The sequence below is a fragment of the Gallus gallus genome, chromosome 20, assembly GCF_016699485.2.
Source record: "Gallus gallus isolate bGalGal1 chromosome 20, bGalGal1.mat.broiler.GRCg7b, whole genome shotgun sequence".
Classification (NCBI taxonomy): domain Eukaryota; kingdom Metazoa; phylum Chordata; class Aves; order Galliformes; family Phasianidae; genus Gallus; species Gallus gallus.
This window is the reverse complement of record NC_052551.1, coordinates 3,518,236-3,539,847: the sequence shown is the minus strand read 5'-3', so window position 1 is coordinate 3,539,847 and position 21,612 is coordinate 3,518,236. Positions and strand designations below refer to the sequence as shown.

Genomic DNA, 21,612 nt, shown 5'->3' with positions numbered 1-21,612 from the left:
AAAGAAAAACAATGTGGTAAAAATAATATAGAACTAGAGGGCATTTCAAAGCTCTGTGCTCCATTATCTCAGCCATCTCCATAAGGCTGACCTGGCCTGCAACACAGATTAGACATAATAGCTGCTGCTCCCCTGTGGAATAGGCCCAGTCCCTATCTCTCCAGCTCAATGTTATTTTGTGCTGGCAGATTAAAGATAATGAGTGCAGACAGATAGGGCTTTCACTGCAACAGGAGCTAATGTTTGTGGCTTTGGAGGTGTTTTTTCCCTCCTGAACCACCTGCCATCTGTTTGATCTAGAGGAAAAAAAAAACCACCACAACACTTTTGTGTTGATGTCACTTAGCATTAAACAGGCATCGCTGACTGAGGTCTCAGTGATCGCTGGTTTGTCTTAAGACCAGAAGAAAGTTTCAAGGACAAGAAGAGCCAAAGCAGCTCTTTAGCTATGTACAGGAGTAGGATAGAGTAGGGCAGGCCCTTCCCGGCAGGTTCTACCATGCCCTCCATAAAGCAGAGCCTTGCACAAGGGCTGGGTGTATCTGCATCTGCCCTCGCTGAGTTTGACTATTTCCAATGGCTTCCCTGAAATGAAGCCAGTTTCCATACAGAAACAATCCAGTTTTTGATCCATTATACAGACCAATAGCTACTGGGCTATACAGGGAAAATCCATACATACAAATCTGAAATCCTTCTTTTTTTAAACAACAGAACGATAGAATTGATTTATGTAACTAATAGGCGAAAGACAACAAGACAAACAGCAGAACTCACTCTGTTTCTAACGTCAGCAGAAGCATCATTATCAGATAAGGCCACTGTGTTCACGTCACAGTCTACTCACTATTATGTCATCAATGGACAGTAGAGAAAATGAGCTCTCCTGGGAGATGGTAACACAGATTTCCACCTTCTGAAAGCTACAGAGGAATACTGGCCAGGTTCTTTCTGCCTGTTCTGGGCATGCTGTGCTTTTCAGGAGGTGCAAAACGCTGCTGCTTCTGACAGCAGGGAGAAGTGGCACCTTCAGCTCTGGAATACAAGTAAGCTGTGGGTGGGAAAAGAGGAAAATGGAAATCCCAGGGATAAGGGCTGGCAGCTGGTCTGTCATCACTTGTAAACACCTTCAGAGATCCCCAACAGAGTGGGAATGGGGCAGATTTATCCAACAGGAGACCATACCTGATAAAGATATACTTCACCATTCACTCCCTTCAAAGCTACGCATCTTTTTGACGTGAGAGAAAAGCTGAAGCATAGGGTGAATCCTTTGGGAGGAATAAAAAAGCCCTCAACCTGCATCAACATCAGCTCCTGCAATTCCTTTCGAATCAGGCAAGGTGGGTACTGAGGAAAGTCAGCATCTTCCGTTCTACTGTTTGACCTTTCCAGTGAAATACTGCTCTCCACCTCTCCCCTCACCTTCCTCTTTTGCACCACGACTACTTTTAATTAAACCGGTCCTATTTCCCCTTCCTTCTGCACCGTAAGCAAGTCTCTCACCAGCTCCTAGCTCTGCCTTTTGCTTTGGAAAAGCGCTGTGCTAGGAGAACTGAAATTATAGAGAGGCAGAACAGCACCATGGCTGGAGAGGTTTACTCTTCTGAATTGTCTGGCTGCATTTATGATAATCCCTTCATTCCATCTGCAGCCCACGCGCTGGTGCAGCAGCCCCCTTTTCTAGTTCAAGAAATTATGCATTCATTATGGAGGAAATTAACACCTCAAAGCAAACTATAATTAGGAATTCTTCAATTCGGTTTATGCTTTTTCAATTAGGCCCTCTATAATTTTAATCACGGGAGCATTAACATGTTTCCGGAATTTATATACCTGTAGTATAATTAAATCCTGAAATGCCTTAGTCTGCAACAGCAAAGCAGAGCTTACTCATCTTCCCTTTTATTGCGGTTTTGTGCTATTGTAGACACACTGAGGGGCACCTGCTAGCACAAACACTGCCTGCCACACGCAGGAAGGCACCCGCTTGCCCTCTGAACATCTCAGCCCTGCTGCTGCTGCAGGGATGCTGGCTGGATATGGCTCATGCATCACTTCCGAGGGGTGATTGCCAGGGACGACTGCCCAAACTCATCCCATCTGCTTTTAAGTACCAAAAGGAGCTGCTTCAATTAGGCAAATCTTCCTTTGTGGCCCACGAAGGGAACCAAGCTGCTGCCTGTGGGCAAGCTCCCACCTGGGGCAGCTCATCCCATCTCGGGGTGTGATCCAGGGGCTGCCGCAGGCAAAAGGAGGCTTGGTGGTACATCTCAACAAATGCATTTTCCAGTATTTTAAATATTTTATGTAGTTTGCAATTATCCTTTTATCCCGGGATAACGCGGAAGGGGAATATTGACTCTGGGTGCTCCGATGCAAATAAAGAAACATCTTGGGAAAAAGAAACCCTCATGCTGGCAGTGGGGGCATCTTCCCCTGTTCCCTCTTTGTCTCACCAGCTGACAGCTTGATGTGAGAAAATGGCCATCAATTTGTGATTCTCAGCTTAAAGTTCAGACTTCATTAACCTTTTGATTGCTGGAATTTAATCTGACAGTTCACGTGGACAGCATGAAAGATTTATGCAAAAACATTCCCTCCCTGACTCTCAATATCCTCAGGCCTCCACAAAGCACACTGAAAAATGTTAGTAAAAGCTTCACAGTGCAGCTAATAAAATGCTACTTGACACAAAAGAATTGTCTCTATGTGTAATTTGATTGTTAAAATATAATTAAAATATATGTAAGTTTGATGGCTTTCCTCTCCCATTCCCAGCTGCTGCCAAACTCTCCATAGAACGGTTCAAGACACAGCAGGTCATGCAGGCTCAGGAGCAGGAATGTCTCTGATGGCTGACAAATGGGTAACAGCAGCTTTGTGACATTTTACAGGGCAGTACTCTCAGATGCTGCAGTAAGAGAACTTACTTCCAGTACCAGATGAGACAACTGACCCAAAATGCCACTTATCCTCACTTTTTAGGGCCAGCATCTGACTCTTCAGGGGAACTAAAAAAGCCTTGAGACATCTATTCAACTGATTGTGCCATGCTATATAAAAATCAAGATATTCCTTCCTGATACACTGTCACCTTGTTTCCTGACTCAGCCCTGCATCTCCATCACACTTCTCTCTTCATACAGCAGGCAAAGCATTTTTAAGGTCCAGAACAACTCCAAGTGTCACTGAAGTCATCCTGCATGCCCTACACCCACCATGCAATGACTCCAGCCAAAACGGATGCGTATACTCAGCTCTGCTGGGCCCTGCTCAGCTCACCAGGGATAGAACACACTGCTGAGGTCAACCTGCAATTATTTAAGGTGAAACTCTGCTCCTTTTTGGTATAATAACCATCACAGCAGTCTGTGCAGCTGCCATTATTTCCCAACCTTTCATGCAAATTCTCATTCTCTCGTGTGCAATCACACACCATTGAAGAAAAAGCAGCTCCAGTTTACCTTTAAGAGGAAAGGAACTCTGCTCATTTGCCATCAAACTCCTGCCTAAATGACAGAACGTCATGCAGGAGAAACCCAGTTTGAATGATTTCAGAACAATATCCCTGAGGTATATTACAGGAGAAGTTAATTAATACAGATAATTAGGCTTATACTATCAGAAGCCTAGATTGATAATCTCATTCCTCATTAGATACTACAAAATTAAAAGATCTAATGTGATGACTGTTTGCCCTGTGTTCAATCAACCGCAGCATGTGATGCATACATTGGAATAAGACTTCAGTAAAAGCAGGCTGGGATTTTTCTTTTCCAGGTATTTGTAACATGCCTATCAATGCAACTGAGCTTTCAGAATTACCAAGGGCATAACAATTTGTTATGCTCCCCACAGCTTTAAACATCAGAACCTTCTTTATTGCTTTGCTGATCCCTGACTCCAATCTTTATTTTCAAGCACAAGGTATTCTGTGCCGGAGTTTTAAGAACAAGAAATCGCCACCCATTCCTGGCATTAATGAATTAATTATCAGCATAAATGCCTGAGGCAAACTCATGTAGTAACACTCAAAAGTAGCAAAGCAACAAGCTGAACAGCATCGCTCCCAACACAGACACCGAGATGTAAACACCAAAGCCCCCATCTGCAAAACAAACAAAAACCCAACAGATTTTGCAAATTTATAGCTCCTTATTTGTAGATGTCATTCCTCCTCCACCACAGAGTCAAGGTGATTAGGTTTGCAAATGATTCCTTTGGATGGATGTTAAAAAAAAAGTACCATGCTTCCAAAAATAATACTATTACTACTACTAATAAAGATGCCAGTGAGAGGGATTTAGTTGAGTTCAGTACAAACAAATGGTGGTTGAAATGACAAGAAAAGCATGACACGAAGATGAACATTATAGCCTATGAACTCAGACTCAGCGTTCCTACTTTGTTAAGGGTTAAACAGTCAAAGTCTCAGCTCTCCAACACAAGATGGAAGCAATGCCACTCCCCAACATTACAGGAAATCTTTGTTTGTTACTACATGTAGGAAGACATGAACATGCAGAAACATCACAGAGGATTGCTTGCTCGGAGAACAGCTTGAGCAGAAAAACAGAAAAAAACACTGTTCTTAGGTGTTATGTTGAATAACAGCAACTGTTTTCTCTTGATTCATTCAGCAACACATAGACCAAAAATATTTCCTTTATTTCATGCTTGGGAGACCAAAAATCAGATAGTACTCCTGAGTAACATGGGGCTTTGTTCATATAAATTAATTTCTCCTACTGGCTGGCTGGTGATATGAAAATACTCGTGTCACCTTTTGCTCAGTGCTTCTAAATATATTCAAAATACTTCCAGTTCCCTTCTCCCATTTAGATTTCCTTACGTCCTTTAAGATGTGCATTAATACAATAACCCATCCATCCTCAGCAAAGTGATTAAGTGCATCCAACCACTGCGCAAATGCATTGTAAACAAATCTGACCTAAATACATTTATCCACCATTACTCACACCTCCTCCTTACACAACACACACACACACCTGTATGCACATGACCTCATGCATATGTAAAGTTTGAAAACTTACGTTCTAAAAACACTTTTCCTTAGCCCAGCACAGGTTCAGGTGCCTAAAGACCATCAGATACCTGCCTGCATGCCGGCAGACACGCAAAAGAACATTGCAGATTGGATACTGATACACTTTGGAGAACTGCAGCAAGGCAATACAGAGAAATTAAATTCGTCATCTTTTTTTCCAGTGAAGATATTCTCTATCACCTCAGACTCCAAGGTGTAATTGCAGACTCTGCTCTAAATGGCCCAGCAGCCCCAAGAGATGGAATGGCATGCCAACAATGCAATCACCCTTAAGGTGAGCATTTATTTCAACTTTGAAATTCCTAAAACTAATACATGCTCTGAAAATGTGATGTTCTCTGTAATAGTAGTATAGGTGGATACAACCAACGGCTTCTTAATAAAACCAGATGGACTTCCAAATACTCAGCACACAGCAAGAAGCCCAGCGGACTTGTCATGGAGATAAAATCCCTCACAGCAGTATTTTCAGGCAATGAATGAGATATAAATTCTCAAATAGAGGTCTAAGGATGTCATACGTGAATAATCTATGAAGGACAGATTCAGCCCTCCTGACAGTAATGGATCCACAGGCAAAATAATCTTCAAAATCACACTGGGATTTTTTCAGGAAGGAGTTGAGGAATAAAGATTGGGAACACTTGCATTCTTCTTTTCCTCTTCTGAATCTATTACAGATGAATGTCAGTCTTCAGCAATCAATCACAACACCATTCACAGGCTTTGGATTGATAGAAGCACCACCAAAAGTTATTTTTAAAGGGCAATGTGGTGTCAAACTCCGCAGGTTTCACCACAAGGAAAGAATGAAAAGCCCAGACCACAGGGGAGGATATTTCTGCCTTGCTGATGCTCCACCTTTCTTTTGGCAATAAGACAAAGTCTACAAAAGTATACCCAAGTTCATATTACTTTTATTAGTTCGTATGAAAGTGTCTTGATATTTTTCTATAGTTTGTTAACAATGTCAAGTTCACAATCATTAGTTTTATAAACAACCACATTTAAGTTATTGATCGTGAGCACAAGGAAACATCAGAAACGTCTCAATGTTGGAAGTGACTTTGGATTTAGTGCACCCGTATTTCACACGAGAGGAACAACAATGAATCTCTTCTGAAATATTCCACAATATTACTCTAAAAATGATCTTGCAAACTGTACTCCATCTGTATGCTGCTCAGACTATAGCAGAACAAAATAACACAACGCAGTCACATAACTATCTTTTGGACAGATACTGGTTTGCAATCACAGCCCCGCACGTACTCCAATTCACCTCCCTAGAATCTAAGAGGAAATGTGAAGGATAAGTGCTATGCGCTGAAGGTGTTATGGTGTTGTTGATGTTTCTTCACCTTCACATTTTGGAAGGATCATACTGAAAACCTGGGGCACTGTGGGGCAGAAACTGGCTGCCTGGAGTATTGTCAAGAGGATGAGATGAGGGGTGTACCTACTCCTGCATAGTGAGAGATCTGAAGATCAGAGGCTGTATGAGATACTGTGAGCAGTATCTATTTCAGACCATTTTCAAGAGCCCTTTCTGGTTTCAGACAGACTGAGTGGTCAGGTGGAAAAGGGAATGGATCAAGGAAAGCGTGGCCATGCCTACAAGGGAGGCCAGGAGAGCAGACATCCTACAGACATCCTTTTGGCACACTGGGATCCCTCCACCTACCTCACACAGCCTCAGTGCTCAGCTCCAGCGCTGCCTGAAACTGATTCTGTATCTTCACTAATGCCTTGGTAAGTGAATGGGAAATGGCATCAGACTAAGAGGATGGAAGTACTCTGGGTTTCCATCAAGGATTTAAAAGCATTTTGAAAGTCAATTTGATGATAATTAGTAGAGATGAATACAAAATGTCCTTGTGAAGGAAAAAACTTAAAATATAAAACAACAAACCAGACAACAAAAAGAGGACATATTAACTCTCAGCATGAATATGAACAAAAAAAAGCAACAATGAAAAAGCAAAGAAGGAAGAAACACCTCAACCTTGTGTGTTAAGTGCCATAAACAGTACATAACACCTTCTTCTAATTACATGGTGCTGAGGCATCTGAGGGAGTGCTATCTCCTTTTGGCTACTATACAACAAGAGGATTTACCCAAACTGGAAAGTGTGCAGAACAGGCTGAAAGAAAAGGGAACCGGTTGGGAAAATCTGATACAAGGTCAAATTTGTTGGATTTCCTGAAGTTAGACTAAGAACAGGCTGTATTTATACAGCAAAACGTATTCACTCATTGTTTGGCTGTCGTAGCTAATAAAAAGCTAAATATCTCCCCAGGACTCCTCCCCTGCCACACACATACACACATCTCTGCTCCGGTTTTCATACACATCTGTGTCAATGGACTGAGCTCAATAAAGAAATTCATCACATTGCCTGGATGTGGCATTTTCAGGGTGTAATATTTATGTGTACTGTAGGCCACAATACAATTAAAGAAACTAGACTGAAAAATAAGGAAAACTTCGTAGAATTTTTTTTTCTTACAGTAAATGCATTTGCTGAAAAATACACTATTCTCTGGAAGAGGTTGAAGTGTAGCAAATTGGCTTCAAGAAAAATCACAAGACTTTCAATAAAAAGACGAAATAGGAACACTCTTAAGACAGCAGGTGGTAAAACGAGATACAGGAACGTTCCCCCATATAAAGAAATAAAACAAAACAGAGCTCTGTGATTTTACTGCCATTTCCCAGCACAACAATATCCCTAAAGGACTCAGAAAATAGGCTCCTAAATTCGTTCATATGGAGTACCAGAGATTAAAAGGGAAATGTTGAAGCCTGCTTCCCTGAACAACTAAAAAGGGGGTGGTGCTCAGTTTTTTAAAAAATAGATATTTTGCTTTAAACCAACAGTGCAATTTGGGGAAAAGCTGTGACATAGATGGAGCACTAACTGAGATAGGATACTTCATTAAATTAAACAAGTTTACACGTGAGTAATCTGCTCCTGAACACCCAGTGAGACACCTTCAGAAAGCACTGGGAACTCATCCCTGGGATGTACAAAACCCATTCACTTCTGAGAGAATTATTTGTTTTTAAAATACCACTCCGAGGGAAAAAGAAGTGTCTTGTGAAAACTCAAGGGAAGTCCTAAAGGGCCTACAGGAAGGTAACAGCTGCTGGGTATCTTACAGAGCAGCCCAGATCCTCCTAGGTAAACTTCAACTGCTTTTATTATAAGCAGTTTAATTCATAGCTCAGCTGAAGAGGACAGAGGATGGAGGAGTGCCTGCATTCCTGCCAGCTTCAGGTAAGGCAGTGCTGTCTCTGAGGGGCATTTTGTTCTCTTGCACTGATGCCTTTCACCACATGCACATTTACCAAGGCAAAAGACAGCAGAGGAATACAGGTCTCCCACGTCATGTTACGGCAGCTAGAGAGAGATCTGCAGCTAGGTGCCCCATTTCAGCCCTAGAGAGCCAGTAAGAATGGGATGCAGCCCAGGATTAGTCCTGGGCTAGAATTAGTCACGGATATTTTCTACAAGGCCATCATCCTGTTCCACAAGTTCCATCCGTACAGCTTCCTGCCCACCTACAGCTGGTGGCATCCCACTAAGCTAGCAGGACTCTGCCAGCCTCCGTCACCTCCTCTCTCTGCAACAAACTGGGAGCAGCAGCTGAGATCAGCTGAGATGTGAGGAGCCTGGCTGGATCCACATTTGGAAGAAACGACCTGCAAACATTAGCTCAGGCATTTCCACCGTATAGTTACAACAGAGACCTGTCCCTCATGGAAACGAGGGCAGGAGATGGAGGCCTGCAGCCTACTCCACCCTTGCTGAGCTCACATCACAGCACACAGCTCTATACGCTGAAACTCCAGTATCGCTGTGGCTCCTGAGGCGATGCTGAAAGGGCAATAACCCCATGCAATGCCATCAGCAACCATTCCTGGAGGTTAGCAGCAGGAAGCATTTATAAAAAGAAATGTGCAAGGCAGAATCAACAGCCAAGTTGGCCTTGTAGCTAGCATTCGCTTTCAACAGCTCCGTTATCAGATGAGAACAAAAGACGAGCGAAAGCTGGGGAGGAAGGAGAGGGGAACGCTGCCAAAAAAAAAAGGAAAGAAGAACCACCCACCTGACAGGGGCTCCCCGGGACTGAGCAGGCTTCAGCATGACAGTGATGGTGGTGTCAGTCTCATTCAAGGGTGAGTCCGTGTCGTACTCCGGCATTGACGGCGCTGTAGCAGAACAAAGAGCAACGCGTTACTGAGGCACCAGTTGCTGCCTCTGGTAGTGATAGCAACATGCTATTAACATTTCCTGGAGACTGTCTCACATTCCTCGAATGAAACATCAAAATACTTTCTCAATGTTATGACCAACGTTGTCATAACTGTTTAAAAATGTGTACATCCGTTTCCTATTAAAATCAAACAGGACACCCAAATCTTCAGACTGGCTTTGGAAACCCTCCCTTGAATTTTTAAGGCTCAGCCATCTTTTGGGATGGGATCATTTCTCACATCTTAGATAATTCTTTTTTAATGCACATGTGTGAGCTGTGTCTCCTTGATTAGCTAGAAGGTGCATTATGAGGTGGGAAAGCATCAAAAGAGAGGAGCGTGGAACTACTTGAGCACTCAAATGGGTATTTAACCCCAGTGCTTTAGCAGCGTGTCCACCAGCATGTGTTGTGAGCAGTGACCAGCCACACTTAGCCACAGTCCTCTTCCTACTTCTGCTTTATTACCTTCTGCTAGGGTCACTTCATCAAGGTGGGACAGGTTTCCCAAGAGAACACAGCCTACTCATTATGTTAATTCTTCCTTCCCCAATAGCAGACATCCCTTAGGAACAAAAAAAAAAACCTGAAGGATCTGAGCAGCATTATGTTTATTCCAAAGAGGTAAGCTTTGTTGAAATATCCCCGACTATAAAGCAAATAGAAGAATTTACATGAAGAGCATAGTCCCACTCAGTTCATCTACAACTCTCAAGGGCAAGCTGCATTGTGGGGGTCCCACATTTAATCCTCTCACAGCGATTTTCACAGTAATCCTGTTTACAATCAGGATTTTTATCTAAATGCCTGAAAACTGTTAAGCACAGTGTTTCCTATTATCAGCTCAGCAACTGACTTCCCTATCCATAAGCTGGCAATGAGTTCAGAACGAATGCCAGTTCCTTAGCAGGGATTCCTCTGCAGAAGGTGTTGTGCACTGAGGGAAGCAGTATGAGTCACTTAAAGATGCAAGGCACCAGCAGTACCCAGTACCTGATACCACTGCACACACTGGAAATGCCACAATCAGAACTGTGCTGCTCCTGTACTGGGCAGAGGGGACACTGCAGTGCCACCAGAGGCTGCAGGGCTCCTTGGGCATCACGAGCAGGTTGGGCTGTACCTCTGCAGGCCCTGCTTTGCTGCAGCCTCCCTTGGCCTAATTGAAACGCTGCACTGGTGCGACTGAATGGCCTCTGTCATGTCAGCCAGCTGGGCTGGTTTCGACACAGAATGCACCATTTGACTTTCAGATGCCATTTAGTTGAGAAACAAATGGGAGCAACATAGTTTTTGGCAGGAGTAGCTAATGGTATCAGGTACAATTCAGCAACTGCGCTGTATTTGTCCCAAGATGCTGTTGAGGACACAAAAATGCCGTATCCTGTTACATGGAAGAGTTAGACAGCGCCTCATTAAAGTGACTCTTGGCAGTGACCTCCTCCCTAAAAAGCAGCAAGCACTGCTCACTGATGTGAGCCTACTTTGCTGAGTCCTGCCCAAAGAGAAGTCCTTGGGAATTCAGGCATGAAGCTGTGATAAATAAATTAACTAACATGCACCCAGATAAACATACACATTCACACATTCCGACAACGTAGATAGCTTTTCATTTTAAAACTATCAATTTCCAGACAGCCTTACAGAGACACTCTTGTAAGTGAGAATACGCCTATGCAAATCTCATTTTTCTCCCTACTTCCCTTAGGACTGCATCTTAAAGCAAGTATAACAGTAACTTCAAAATCTCATGCATAGGGCTGACCATACAATGGTAGAATCTAACATCAGAGGTGCCTGCATGGGGCCTGTGCCTTTCTAACGCAAACAAAAAGTTTAGAGGACAGCGAAATAGAGATGATAAATTGAGCTCAGTGCTCATACAGTTAATAACCATGCAGGCTTCTAACAAGATTTGAGCATTCCCTTAAAAATAAAATGAAAGGCAACTGAATAAGAGGAGAACAGCACTCCCATTCCTGTGCTGTTTTGTCCTCTGCTCATGCTGTACTCCAGGTGGATGTGACATGAGCTTCTAACTACATCTAAAAGACTCCAACTTTGCTGATCGTCAGTGCAGAGAATGGAGATACTTTATTTCCTTAAAATTTTGCACTCTTACAACTTACTGCTAACAACTCACTAACCAATTCTGAAAGATAAGGGAAGATATGCAGCACTGCAGCATTACCAGTATCCCAAACACTTATTAGATGTCACTGAGATATACTCCAAAAAACGTCCATTTTAAGCTCTGCTAGAGAATCTGGTTTAGTGAAATACTAATATTTAATTCTGGATATGTTTGTTCAATGTCATCTCTACCACCACCTTACCCATTTGAGCTGCTGGTAGTCAGATCAAGTTTCCTTGCTTCTCCCAAGCAGCCAGGAGCTTTTTCTCCTCAGCGCCTCCTGATTTCAGTGCCTCTCACATCCTTGTCAGCCTATCTGAAGCCCTCCCCCTGGCCTTACTCAGGAAAGAAACCCATAAGTACAGTTTCCCTTCTTTATTTTCATCTCATTCTGCTATTAATTCAATTACTTCACTGCATCCATTTTCGGTGCATTCTTGAGATAAAGACACATTTTTGAAGGAGCTTCTGTGACTGAGCATATAATTCAAATAATCTGCTGTACTGAGCGTTCATCTATAGAACTAACAAAGGTTCCCATCTGAAATCCTCCTAAGGCATCCACAAATGAACCGCTGCATTTGCAATCTGAACGAACACAGATAACAGATTGCGGTCCCTATGAAACTCGTGAAGGAGACAGCAAGCTGAATTTTTATTGGTTCACACATCAGCCATAGATCTAAAGAACAAAGCCCTGTAAAGTTCCTTTTTTGTCATCCCCCAAAGCAATACCTGAAATCTTAGTTGCAATCCGTGTTGTGATGGGTGGCCCAAAGCCCTTCACAGTGCTGGCTTTGATGGTGAATGAATACGTAGTCCCTGGGTATAATCCTACAAAGAGGTGATGCGTTTCATTCCTTAGTTTGAAGACTTTCCCTCTTTGGCTGGACAGGTCAGCACTGGGATCCAGAGACCCAACGGCCTTGTAAGTAATCTGCAAACGAAGAACAATGACAGTAAGGTGATAGGGGCTTTCTGCACCTGGCCTCTCTCCGCACCCCCGTTTCACTCCCGTCTGAGAACTCAAGATTGAAAATAGAAAGGCAGATAAGGCCAGTATTTCCTAGTGAACCACCCTGTGTTTGGATGCTGGCAAGCAAACATGACCATTTTTCCAGGCTTTACTTCGGAAGAAACTAATTTCTTCTCTCCACTAAAACTTCAGGGTGTGCTGATGTACAACAAGAGCCACCAAGAACTGCGTTCTGTTCCCAGCCCCAAACTTCTGCAGCCAAAGCTGAGCACAGCACAACCTGCAGACTTTTTGTGACAGTTTCCCATTCGATCCCCACAGCGCAGGGGAACTTTTGGTGCACACAGGGATACATTTTCCATCACGCAATTGTTTTCAGGAGGCTTTTGAGAAGCAACAGGAGCCTTTTACTGAGAAAGTTGTCCGAATTCTTCTCCTATGCTGAAGATACCGTGCCAAAATGAAAGACTGAAATTAAATGACAGGTTCACATGAAATAAACATCACCAACCCTTTAGACAACAGTCCCACTCATTTTCCTTGAGCTCACCAGACAGTTGCTGATAGAATTTCCTGTTTTTAGCCCCAGGCTGCAGGCTTACACATGGCACCATGCCTGAGAGCAACCCAGCCGGGCCACAGCCCCCCGTGCTCTGTGCTGCTAACACACCTGCAGGGGAACCCAGGCTGAACACACACCTCTGAAACTCTGCTCGAGCTCCATTCTGCCTACCCACGACAACCCCGCTGATAGGCAGACACTTGCAAGGAGAGCTCATGACTTATTTACCAGCCAATTCCTTCCTCACCTTCCAAATTCAATCCAGAGGCAGCTCAATTTCAACTGAGCTGTCAATATAATATAACGCGCTCCGCTGCTCTCCTAACCTTTCCTTATATTATGGGATCCTCGCTTATTTGTAATGAAACACTATGAATAAATCAATGTATGTTAATATATGAAGTCTTCAATATTTTATGAAGGACTCCATGGAAATCTAATTCCCAGCTTTGCTGAAAGAGTCTTTGAAAATTTTTAAGTTGCTTGTATTGTGACAGGAGGAAAATGTTCTGTTCAGAGGAAAAAATAAACAAACAGTATTTAAAAGATGGGGCTTTAATAGTAACAGGATAAAAAAGGAATTACAAATAAGGAGCTTGTAGGCGATTCCATTGCAAACCTGCTCACTTCTCCAGGAATTACAACTGGCTTTTAAATTTTTATTGCTTGCTAGAACCCTGAGAAAGAGACAGAACTTGGCACAGCGATGATTAAAACAAGGCAATTAAATGCGGGAGGAGAAATGTTTAGTCCTGCTCCTTGTCCTCAGGTACGGTGAGGTGCACACAAGGCACTGTTATGGCACTTGGAGGGAACAGCACCTGTGCACCTCCACCAGCAGAACATGAATAGGGTCAAAGACCTTAAAGAGATGTGACCCAGCTGAGGCCACAGCAAATTCCAGAATGAAGAATGTATGCATTGTGTTCATTAGGAATGAACTGATGCAGCCCATATGCTCTATTTGTAAACAGAGTGTTAGAGAAGTGACAGTTTTGCACACTTCTGCAGGAGAAGGGAATAATGGGGAGTTGGGGGAAATGATGAGGAGCATCCAGAAGGACACCGGGCACCACACTTATGGGGTGTCCTGTACTAAAGCACGGCTGTTTGTTTTCCAGCACACTGCACCAAAGACCATAAATGGAAGTGGAAGATAAAACTGTCCTTGATCTGCATTTAAATAAATGCATTCACTTACCTCTACCAGTTCTAAAGTTACTACAAAAAGAGTTATTTTTCTTCATCAATATACATACATATCCCCTAAAGGCAAATGGGTAAAAGTTTTTTTTTTTGAGAGAGAAAAAACAATAACAAGGAAAAATCACTGATATAAAATAAGGAGGGGGAGGCTTGCTGCTCGCTAAATGAGCACAAGGGATCTTAAACCAGCATGGGTTCAACTCAGAAAGTGGGAAGGAGAAGGCAACACTTGGGAGAACACATCCAAGATTATTTGAGGTTACAGCTTGGGCCAATTTTCAGAAAGACTGTTGACTCACATCAGTCATTTCCCCAAATGAGTTTTTCTAAGGATATATAAGCTGTGGTAAAGACAATTCCTGACATAACCAAACTGCAAGATGGTTACTGCAGCAGACTCCATTCACACAGGTGTGCAACTTACTAACCCAGGTGAGAGGGAACAATCCTCGTCCCCAAAACATGACACAGTTTTAATACATAAACAGGGAGAAGGGAAACAAAAACAGCAGTATAAAACTGCCAGAGCGTGCGTGGTCCTGCAGCATTCAGCCCACAGGCAGAAACAGGAGATGGTTAAGTGGGGCTGTGCCAGCAGACATAGCTTGTTACCTGCCTATTCAGGTTGGCTATCAGGAGGAATTTCTTATCCAAAACAGTGGCGATGCAGTGGCACAGCTGCCCAGGGAGGTGGTGGGGTCACCATCCCTGGAGGTGCTCCAGATCTGTGGGGATGTGGCACTGAGAGACGTGGTCAGTGGGCATGATGGGATGGGTTGGCGATCTTAATGGCCTTTTCCAACATCACTAAGTATATGATTATATGATACGCTGCCCACTGTAAGAATGATGTGGTGATGGAGGTACCGAGAGCCAGAGCAGCTGTGCTCCTAGCTCTGCTGATGGCCTCCTTCACAACCACGTTCTCTGAGCCTCCGTGTTGCCATTTACAAAATGAGGGCTATTACACTCCTCTGCACGAACATTTTTTGAGGTTGAGGGCTTCTGTGCTTTCCCATAACTGCTGAGTGCTGATGGTTAAGCAGCAAAATCGCAGGTGAAATGTGAAGTGGCCCCAAAAACAGAGCACTATTTGGAAAAGGAGGCAAATTCTCTTCCAGCTCAGAATAAAACAACCATTTTTGCCTTCTGTGCCAGCCGGGCTGTTTGCTGCTGGTCACCCTACAGCCCCACTGCTCAGGCCCCAGGCTCACCGTGTACTTCTCATAGCCAGGATAATGTCTAGTTATGGAAGCTTTGGTATTTCTTCACCAAAAAAACATCTGCAATGTGCTACAGCATGTATCTGTGTTTCCTTACAGAACAAAAAGATGCTGTAACATATCAGTTATAAATTGGGCTTCATGTATAAGTAAGTGGATGGAGTTTGCCTGTTTGTTTTTGCAAACTGTACGTGCATCACCACTACTTTTCTGAAGGCATCAGTGTAGATCTGCCCATGAATAAATCTGTCAGTAAAGCATCCTGATGTGAAAAGCTCCTGCAGGCAGCAACTGTGTTTGCATCCCCATCTCTCTCTAAGGATTCTTCCCTGTGGATGGAAGAAAACAACGCAGCACCACAGTGCACTCCCACCCCAAATCCAGTGTTTGTCAGCTCGGTGCTGGCTCAGGTCGTGCACCACAACATGTCAGAGGCCGACAGAGCACAGCTGCAAATCATCCACACATTCATCAGATGATGGTGAGGTGAGAAGGGACAGAGATGCCACAGCCGCTCTCCCCCTGAACTGATGTAAAGTTTTGAAGGAAGAGAAATTTCAGGGAATCAAACGCAGAACATTTTTCTGTAAGAAACCATGGAAATTTCCAACTCTACAGAGTCATTTAAAAATGCACTGAAACATGTGGGGAGAAGAAACATGGCATTTCCTAGAATAAGGAGGCTGCTGAAATAAGCACCTGCTTCCCTCGCTGGTATGCTGACTATTTATCTTCATTTCTTGTTCCGAGTGTCAAACCATTTCGTTACAAAATAAACAAGAGATTCTAATCTAAGAAAATGATATGACTCAATCACCAGACAACAGCTGCTCCAAATTATTTTAAAATAATCTATTTTAAAGACAAGTCGTGTCATATAACACTTCTGTATTCTGAAAAAAAAAACAACAACGAGACAATGAAATTAAACATTTAAAAACCGAGACAGAAAACAAACAGCAAGAGGCTCAAAAAGAGGAATTTCACTTGGATTGAAAATATCGAAAATATTTGTTTTGACTCCGATGCTGAATACATGCAAATACAAAGAGGAGGCAGTGTCTCACAAGACTGAAGCTCTCTGTTTTTTTAACCAGCTCCCCGGTTATCTCCTGCACAGCAGACAGCTGTCGTCCTCTGAAAGCCACCCCTCCCTGCACACTGCAGTGGCTGTCCTGCATTTGCAGACGTTATTTGGAACTCGCATTTCAGCTCCAGGGTGACTCAGTGGCCTCAAGGAAAAGTTTTAGCGGCCAACACTGCTGCCGTTCTGATCACAGCAGACGGCAGGCCAGGCTACTGCATAGTGAGACTAAGGAACAAACGCATCCTAAATCTTCCTTCCTTTTTCTTCATTAAGAAATGTTTCTTAAATTGAAGCACTGGGAGCAGTAAATTGGAAGTAATCAAAAGATCAGAAGGCAGAGGAACCTGGGGAGATAAGCAAGAGCCGCCTTCCCACCACAGCAGGATGAGCCCCTCCAGACAGCAGTGACATCCCAGGGGTGCAGAGAATGCATTCCAGACTTTGCTCAGTTCAGCGTCCATCCAAACTGCCAAATCTGGCCAGACAACTCCAAATTCCTCATGAATAAAATGTAGAGCAGGTCAACAGAACAAATTCTTTCTGATGCTTTCCATTAAGCAAGGGGTTTAGTTGATTTCCAAGTGCCTAGTGACACATCTGCTGTGATAGACTATGGAGAATAAACCACAATGGTTTGGTGTCAGAAATAAGATGGTTACTGAGCTCACTCATTATTTAAGCAGACATCCAACCTACACCAGTGTGCCCAATCCCACCAAGCAGCAGCTCCTGTTTACTCCATCCTACTCTGTGTAGTATACAATTTAAAGTTCAGAACAGCAGCCCCTTGAAATCACTGACCAAACACAGTGCTAACAGCCACAAAATGAAGACATAACACTGAGAGCAGGAGGACAGCTCTCCTCTCCTTCACAGCGCCTAATTTAACACAATTTGCTGGGGAAAAGTGAATGCTTTACTGGCTGTCATCATCTCTGACTGTAAAACTTATTACGATGTAAGACTTCCACTGTCAAAGGAAAGACCATAGCAGAGATAGTAACTGAACTAGGAAGCACAGGGCTGTTCTCCACTGCAAATCTGTCTTCAGAAGGAAACCCATAATAAAAGTGTAATAAAGTCATTCTTAACTTGTGTCATTTCTCCATACCTCTCAGACATATGGGCAACTGTGTGTCCACACAATGCCCTTTTGCTTTGTAATGTTGGAACGTATTACTATAGGGGTTCATCAGCATTATCACATATAACACCAGTAACGGGAAGAGCAGCTGAAAACTGGAGGTCAAAAAAATGACCCTGTAGGGTTTGTATCGTTAAGAACATGGTAATTAAGCAGCAAAACAGACCACCAAGGGATGTGATCAATTATCCTTCAGGTTTAGACATTCGGAAGGATATATCGTGGCATTGTTATGAGGACCTAAGCTCAATATAGCAATAAATCATGATAAAGATGTCATCACTTTGTTGTAATGGCCCTTCTCACCCTCCAGGACTGTGCACTAAGCCCCTGGGAGCCCTGGATGGCTGTTCAGATTCTCTTTAATCCTTTTAAATAAATAAATTAGCAGGGAGATATTCCGCTCCAGCCATGGCTGTTGTACCCATTTGATCTTCCTGTACATCAGCACATTCAGGTAAGCTCTCATACTGATGAATAATGAAGTTATTAGGATTTCATGTGCAATAACCTTAAATCTGAGGGCAGCAAACTCTGATGTCTCAGGATTGAGAGCTCACCAGTCAAGGCAAAAACAGGCTGGGGTATGGCCCTCCTCACTGAAACCAATAACACCACTTTGTTAAACCTTTTGTCATATACAATTAATCAACAGTGGTGAGCAAAACTTGGTCTCCACAGCCCCATTCATCACCAAACATTAGGACCATGAGCTTCCCCTCCGATTTCAGGGATCGCAGCCTGTTGGAATGCAAATGTTAAGTAGAGCTGTTAAATCAAACACTGCTTTGTAGACACATTATGCAACTGCATATCTATTTTCCATTTTTGTGACAGCCTGCACAGCAGTTCATTGAAGGCATCTGAAACCTATAAATCCATTACATTATCCCCTGCATCCCCATTGATGTTTTATATCCCTGTCTCTATAAAGCAGCCTGTCCTGCCTCCTCATTCTCCCTCACACAACCCCCACCACCAGGGGATACTTGGAGCTGATAGCTGGCACCATGTCTGTTTTCTCAGTTAGCAGCATTCCAGGACAGAGCCTGCTCCTCGCTATGGAGAGAACTGGGGGCACGACAAACCCACCACATGCATAAGTACCAGCATCAGCAGGGACATCCCAAACTGTGCCTTACACCTTGCTGAGCCAGAAGAAAAAGAAGCTTTTCTTGGATTATTACTGCTTTTTCAATCCCTGGCTTGAGAGACAAGACCTGGAATTGGAATTTTTTCCATCCATGGGTCCTTTATTTGTCCATAAGCCCCATCCCTACCCTAACACAGCAGCTCCCCCCACCCGCAGGCAGCCACCTCCCTGCACTCCTTCATACTCTGGCTTCCATTCCACACCAGGGTTGGCACAGCGTTCCCCAGACTGATGAGAAAAGTTTGTGGCAGGCAAAGTGTGATTCTCCAGGACTAGAATTCCTTACACAAGTCAGGAGTGCACAGAGAAAAGGGGTGGGATATCAGTGCTGTGCCTGCAGATGGATGGGAGGGAAAGCAGCCGAGAAGCTTCATGATTGAAAGTACCTTGGGAAACAATAGGCTATTTCATTTTTAATCTTGCTTTACATATTCCACTCTATGCTCTAATAAAGCCTAGAAGCAAATTTCATTTTTCCCCTGTTTCCCAAAAATAAACACAAATAAACTGATGCACTAAAGTCTGACAAATATCCTTGAACTCCAAGTTATTAGAACATCTCCTTCATTTCCTGAGTCACTGCCTGAGGGAAGCACTGCTCCCTGAGCCAGGTGTTAAGAAGCCATGTGCTTTACAAGTTAACTGTGCAATTTATTTATTGCAGAAGGAAACCAGCTCTAGTTGGCAGTGTCTCATATATGGTATCTCTTTCAGTTCAGTTGGGGCCAGCAGGGTATAGGTGAAGCTGCTTCCTGAGCATCTCACGTGGTACCACTTCAGGAATCACCGACCTCACAAATACCAGCTCATACCATAACTGGATTGCTCTGCTGTTTGAGGAACTCAGGTTAACACATGTAATTTTAATACCTAACATCAAAAGCAGCTTGCATTAAAATCCAAAACAAGAGCAAGAAATAACCAGTCCCAACCACAGCTCCCCCTCCTACCTTCCAGCTGGACCTGACCACAGAAGGATTAGCAAAATGCTCCTAAAATGACATGCATCCCTTACATAGTTCAGCCCAGTGAGCTGGAGCTGGCTTCTCCCCAGTCACTGCACACCAGGCTAAGCTGTGATGAATTAATTGCCCTGTCCTCTTCAGTGACATCTCCTAGAATCAAGGATTAAGCTGAATATAAACAATTAGCACTGCTGAATTCAAACCTGACAGCCCAACACCTTTGCCCAGCCTGGAATTTAGTTAAGAATGAAAATCAGCTCCTTTCTTCTCATAGCCTCTTGCTCAGGATCATCCCCAGCAGCACAGCACAGACAGCTCCCAGGCATTTTAAGAGGGCCCTGCAATTACAAAGCAGTGTCACCATCAGCCGTGACCCAACAGCAAAGAGCAGTGCATGAGACAGAGCCCAAACTTCCATTTCCACGTGTGTTAGAATGGGTGTTTGCTTCCCTGAAGGGAGCACATGGGACCAATCCCCAACCATGTGTGCCACCCTGAGATGCTGCAGAGCACGCCTGAACCATAGGCAAGGAACAACTAATGGTAAACCCTCAATTCATTTCACCACACACCATCTCACTGCAACAGGGCATCACTTAAGCGGCAGAGGGGGAGAAGTGTCAGATCAGCTTATTCAAACTGAGTCCACAGCTCCTCCAAAAAGATGGGCCCTGCAGTGGATAATATGACTAGCACAAGCCAAAGCTACACACGTTGGTCAGGTCACAGCTTAAACCTCCTACCAGGCCATGGGAAGCTCTGCTAAGGCCTTGGTGACATTCACACTGAACAAAAACAGCAAGAGCAGTAATTGCACAGCTGAATATCTATCAGCAGCACTTCAGCTGCTGACAACAAGGATGTTTGGTGCAACATACAAACTGGAAGCACATAAGCAAATGCTTTGAGCCCAGCAATCTACTCAAACACTTATCTTCCTTTACTGCTAAGGGAACATAAGTGCATGACCACGTGCTCATCTCAAACGGAGATGGATAAGTGAATCAAGCCCAGGGCTGCTCTGTTAGGATAAGATACACCAACCAACGAAAATATGAGAAGTCACACAATAAAAAAGTTAAAGATGACCTTAAAAGGAGGAATCAACACTAACGATCAGAACTCACTTGTAAACCAGCACTGCCCAGGACACCTGCAGTTTCTCTCACACCAGCACCAGAAATCAAACTCCATTTTTCCATGCTGGCTGCCTGGTGCTCCTCTTACAGCCTGCATCTTTGTTTTCTGACTTGCATAGAACTGAAGCACCAGCAACTCAAGCACCAATTACACATAAACAAAAGGCATAAGGTTTGCTGTGCTCTGCTGCTCATCCAATAACCTGCATGCCTACACCTAGCTCCAGACACTACTGACTTCCCAAGATGAGCATTCCATAGCATGCCAGAATGGCAGAACGCATTAAGATAGAAGGCATGCCTATTTTTTGTGGCACAGTCTGTTAATAACAAAGGCAGTGATTGCAGTTTATACAGCTCTCTCTCCAGCTATGCCATCCAGCTGTCCCACCTTTGGATTTCCCTCACCAGGGAGATAAGAAAGCCATGCACAGTAAGCAAAGGCTAGAAATAGGCTGTGCAACTTCCATACCATTTCCTATTTTTTTTATTTTTAAGTTAATACCTCCCCACTTCCCATCCAGCATAATTCCCCAAGATACACGCTGGCTGGTTGCAAAGATTTTGGAAGCTGCTCCAGGTCAATCTGTTGCAATTCAGCCTTACAAAGCAGAAGGGAGCACGGCCTAGTTCCCCCACAGATGCACACCTGCCATAAATAACAGGGCCAGAACTTCCTCTTGAATCCAACA

The 21,612-nt window shown here is 43.7% G+C and overlaps 1 protein-coding gene and 1 long non-coding RNA gene across 9 annotated transcripts in view; one reads left to right on the top strand and one right to left on the bottom strand.

Moving 5' to 3' along the window:
* The window catches only part of PTPRT (protein tyrosine phosphatase, receptor type T), a 432,923-nt gene that overhangs the window by 100,233 nt on the left and 311,078 nt on the right, over positions 1–21,612 (bottom strand). For all 8 annotated transcript variants that reach the window (XM_004946992.5, XM_040650803.2, XM_040650804.2 and 5 more), the window contains exons 10-11: positions 12,201–12,402; positions 9,185–9,287 (exon numbers count right to left, since the gene is read on the bottom strand). In XM_004946992.5, the coding sequence (XP_004947049.1) occupies positions 9,185–9,287; positions 12,201–12,402 (305 nt within the window). The remainder of the gene's footprint in view (positions 1–9,184; positions 9,288–12,200; positions 12,403–21,612) is intronic.
* Positions 866–3,689, top strand: LOC107054894. Its single transcript, XR_001469709.4, has 3 exons — positions 866–1,046; positions 1,224–1,343; positions 2,782–3,689. It is a non-coding gene; the product is annotated as an uncharacterized LOC107054894 (long non-coding RNA).